This window comes from Camelina sativa, chromosome 17 (assembly GCF_030686135.1).
Source record: "Camelina sativa cultivar CO46 ecotype springtype chromosome 17, ASM3068613v1".
NCBI lineage: Eukaryota > Viridiplantae > Streptophyta > Magnoliopsida > Brassicales > Brassicaceae > Camelina > Camelina sativa.
This window is the reverse complement of record NC_141896.1, coordinates 22698364-22702732: the sequence shown is the minus strand read 5'-3', so window position 1 is coordinate 22702732 and position 4369 is coordinate 22698364. Positions and strand designations below refer to the sequence as shown.

The 4369-nt window shown below is 37.7% G+C and overlaps 1 protein-coding gene across 1 annotated transcript; it reads left to right on the top strand.

The window, feature by feature from the left end:
• Window positions 1–2393: 2393 nt before the first annotated feature.
• LOC147924210 (uncharacterized) lies at window positions 2394–2765 on the top strand. Its single transcript, XM_087496664.1, has one exon. It carries the CDS (start codon window positions 2394–2396, stop codon window positions 2763–2765), a length of 372 nt encoding a protein of 123 aa, XP_087352790.1.
• Window positions 2766–4369: the final 1604 nt, after the last annotated feature.

Sequence of the window (4369 nt, the reverse complement as noted above, 5' to 3'; positions counted from 1 at the left end):
GCACATGTCAGTTCAAGCTAGTAAGGTCTCTCAGACTATTAAAACCAGTGCTCAGAGGTTTAAATAGGCAGCACTTCAGCGGGATTACAACAAGAGTTAAAGCTTAAGAAGAAAAGGTCATAAGCTTGCAGCGGAATATTCTCTCTAACCCGGATGCTCAAACAGTAAGGGAAGAACATCAAGCTAGGGAGCACTGGAATTTTCTGAAATCAGCAGAGGAAAAATTCTTTCGTCAGAAATCGAGAGCTACTTGGATGAATCTTGGAGATAGGAATACAGCTTTCTTCCACAAGTCTGCCTCCCAGAGAGCTGCGAGGAACCACATTCACTTTCTCAGAGATACGAATGATAGAAAGCTTGTTGATCCAAAGGATATAAAGGAGCATGCCGCAGATTACTTCCAGGGTATAATAGGATGCACAGAGATGCCAGTATCTCCTGCCTCAATCACCGAGATACAGGATTTGCTTTCTTTCAGATGCACATACACTCAAAGACATGAGCTGCAGAAAATGGCCTCAGCAGAAGAAATTAAGAGTGCTGTCTTCGCAATGGCAAGGGATAAGAGCCCTGGACCAGATGGTTTTTCAGTGGAATTCTACAGAGCATCCTGGGACACAGTAGGGACAGATGTTATCGCTGCAGTGCAGGAATTTTTCAGGAATGGCCGACTGTTGAAGGACTTTAACAACACGACTATTACTCTCATTCCAAAGCAACCTGAAGCATGTAAACTGGGTGACTACAGGCCGATAAGTTGCTGCAATCTGACTTATAAAATCATTTCCAAGATCATAGCAAACAGATTGAAGCCTCTTCTACCATATTGCATTAGTCCAAACCAAGCAGCGTTTTTAAAGGGACGAAGTCTGGGCGAGAACGTACTATTGGCGTCGAAGCTAATCTAGGATTATCAAAATGAAAAGTGTAGTAAGAGTTGCATGCTCAAGGTAGACATAAGGAAAGCGTTTGACACGGCGTGTTGGGATTTTGTGCTCAAGGTGCTTGAAGCTCAGAACTTCCCAACTATATTTTGCACTTGGGTGAAGGAATGCATCTCATCACCAAGATTCTCGATACCAATCAATGGTGAACTAGCGGGTTTCTTTCCCGGGAAAAAAGGACTCCGTCAGGGCGATCCACTCTCTCCATATTTGTTCATTATGGTTATGGAGGTGCTATCCAAACTGCTTGAACGAGCTGCAGACCAAGGACACATAAGGCTACACCCTCTCTGTGCATCCCCAGTGGTAACACATCTTTTATTTGCTGATGACTTGCTGGTTTTCTCGGATGGAGCGAGACACTCTCTCAATTGAATTGCTGAAACAATGAAAACATTCAAGAGCTTTAGTGGTTTGGATGTCAACCTGGAAAAGTCAAAAATATTCTTTGGGCGATATTCGGAGGTTCAAGTGGCAGTCCTTAGCGCCTTGCAAGGGATTAAAGTGGGTGTATTCCCTACTCGTTACCTGGGCCTTCCGCTGAATCCAGCGAGAATTTCCTGTGCTACTCTGCAACCATTCATCGAGAAAATCACAAACAAGCTGCATGCTTGGACAGTAAAGTTTCTTTCTTTTGCTGGTAAGATCAGGTTGATATCCTCGGTCATTTATGGCATGGTTAATTTCTGGAGTGCAGTGTTCAACCTTCCAAAGCGTTTCTATACCAAGGTGGACTCTCTATGGGCAGCTTTTCTTTGGAAAAACAAAGTCACCTCGGCAGTGGGGGCAAGAGTAGCATGGGTAGACGTTTGCAAGCCTAAAGAGGAAGGGGGACTGGGCATTCGTTTGTTGGAGGACTTTTGCAATCGTGTTTCAACTAAAGTTGATTTGGAATCTCTTTACAAATGCGGGTTCTCTATGGGTAGCTTGGATAAGAGACAATATCTTGCAAAGAAAGAGTTTCTGGAGTTTGAGGGACTCCCCAAGGCTATCCAGGACAATAAAATCAATGATCTCTCTCAAGTCTCATATGGTGGAATTCATGAAGTGTGAAGTAAAAGATGGAAAGTCTGTTTCTTTCTGGTTCGATAATTGGACAGGTCCTGGGCCTCTTCTAACTTTCATTGGGGAGAATGGTCCAAGGGATCTTCGCATTAGAAAGGAAGCAAAGGTAGCGGAGGCGGTGAGAAATGGTGAATGGTGGGTTCGGGAGCTTGCTCAGAGGCACACCAGCAACTCATGATCACACTAACAACAATCACCCCGCCCCGCACTCTTCAGGGCCATGATGTTTATCTATGGCGACGAAGGTCAGGTTCTTTATCAGAATCTTTCTCTTCCAAGGAAACTTGGGAGCAACTGCGATCAGTCTCCCCTCTGGTACCTTGGAAAAAAATTGTCTGGTTTAAAGAAGGAGTTCCCAGATTTGCTTTTATCCTTTGGCTAGTAATGAAAGGAAGACTGCCTACGAGGGACAGGTTGCGAGCGTGGGGACTAAATGTTCCTGCAGTTTGTGTGCTCTGTTCAAACGGTTTGGAAACTCATGACCACCTCTTCTTCGAATGTCCTTACTCCGCAGGGATTTGGCAAACTTTTGCTTCAAAAATTTGGAGTCACCCACCAGCATCAATTGGCTCCATCTCCACTTGGATTATGCAGACTAGAAACCTAAGATTTTCAGGTGAAGGGACGCTGGTCAAACTGCTACTGCAAACAACATGCTACCTTATCTGGAAAGAACAAAACGCGAGGATTTTCACCAGCATCAACTCTTCCGCCTCGTCAGTGCAAGCAGCTTTGGATTGTGCTATCAGGTTATAGGCTCATCACGGTGCCAGGAACTCTTCTTGCTTCTTACTTTGGTTGTATCTCATTCCCTATCTAGTTCCCCTTTGTCTTTCTTTCTAATAAGTTGTATCAACATTGTATAGAGAAAATCAGAAAATGGTAATAAATTTAACCTGTTACCAAAAAAAAAAAAAAGTAGGTAGTAATTTTTTTTCATACATCCTCGTACTATTGATTTGATTTTATATATAATAGGATATCGGCCCGTACGTTACCGTACGGGAAAATGAAAATTTGAAATGATTAACATTGTTAATTTCACATTTTGAGTGAAAATATTTTGGTAATTTTTTAACCGTATAATATAAAAGTCATAAATAATGACTAAGATGAATTAACCAAATTAGTTAAATAAAATATTTGTTATATATATAAAAATGAAAAATCGATTCAGTGACAATAAGAGAATAATGTTAAAGATATATAAATCTAGGTTTACTGAATCATACTCAGATAATCAATTTTGAAAGATATTCACATAAAATAAAATTTAAATCATTATTCTATCAAAATTTATAAAAAATAATAAAAGAATCAGTGAGAAAGAGCTCATAGCTGTAACTGCAACCAACCAAATTGACTAAAAACAGAAATCTATGAAAAATTAGAAATCACAATTAATTACCTAAATTAATACTTGAAAGAGATGATTAATACAGTTAGATGGAAAACAGCACCAAACAAAAGTTAGATGAATGAATCAATATATAAAACAATCCAATTTTTTTTAACAAAGATGAGTGAATTAATGTTGATTAATAAATTGAAAGAAAATAATACTCAGAATTTTTAAGTTTGGAGGTATTAAACAATAGTCAAATAATAAAAACTCTTTTCAAGGTCTATATATAAAATATATATATATATATATAAACAAAGAGGTGTGAAACCAAAATGTGCGAAAACTAACAAATATGAACATTGAAAGCTGGGAGTACGACGAAGAAATACAATTGTTGGATCAAAATATTGCAACTTTTAAGATCATTAACAAATCTAAACAGTTAGATGAGATAATAAAAATAATCTCATCCGTTATATTTAAATTGACCCCCTAAAAGTGAGTTTGCTATAATATATAAACATATAAATCTATGATTTTATTTATTAACTTGTAAGTTTAAAAAAATACTCTAAACATTAAATTCAAAACTTGTTTTTGTATTCCATAAAAGTTTATATATAATAAACAAAGAGGTATAAAATAGAAAGATGTAAAACATAGAAGTGTGAAAAATGTGAAAAAATTAATAGGTGCGATTTTTGAAGATGGAGGTACGACAAAAAGATGCAAAAATATGAAAATAAAGACGTGTGAAACAAAAAGATACAAAAGCTAACAAGTGCAAACATTGAAATCAAGGGGTACGATGAAGAAACACAATTGTTGAATCAAAACACTGCAACTTTATATAAACAAAAAGGTGTAAAACAAAAAGGTGTTAAAACTAACGGGTGTCTACATGGAAAGTTGGGGGTGCAACGAAGAAGCACAATTGTTGGATCGAGTCTTTGAAACTTTTGAGATCATTAACAAAGGATGAGATCATTAATAATACTTAAATAATAAAAACTCT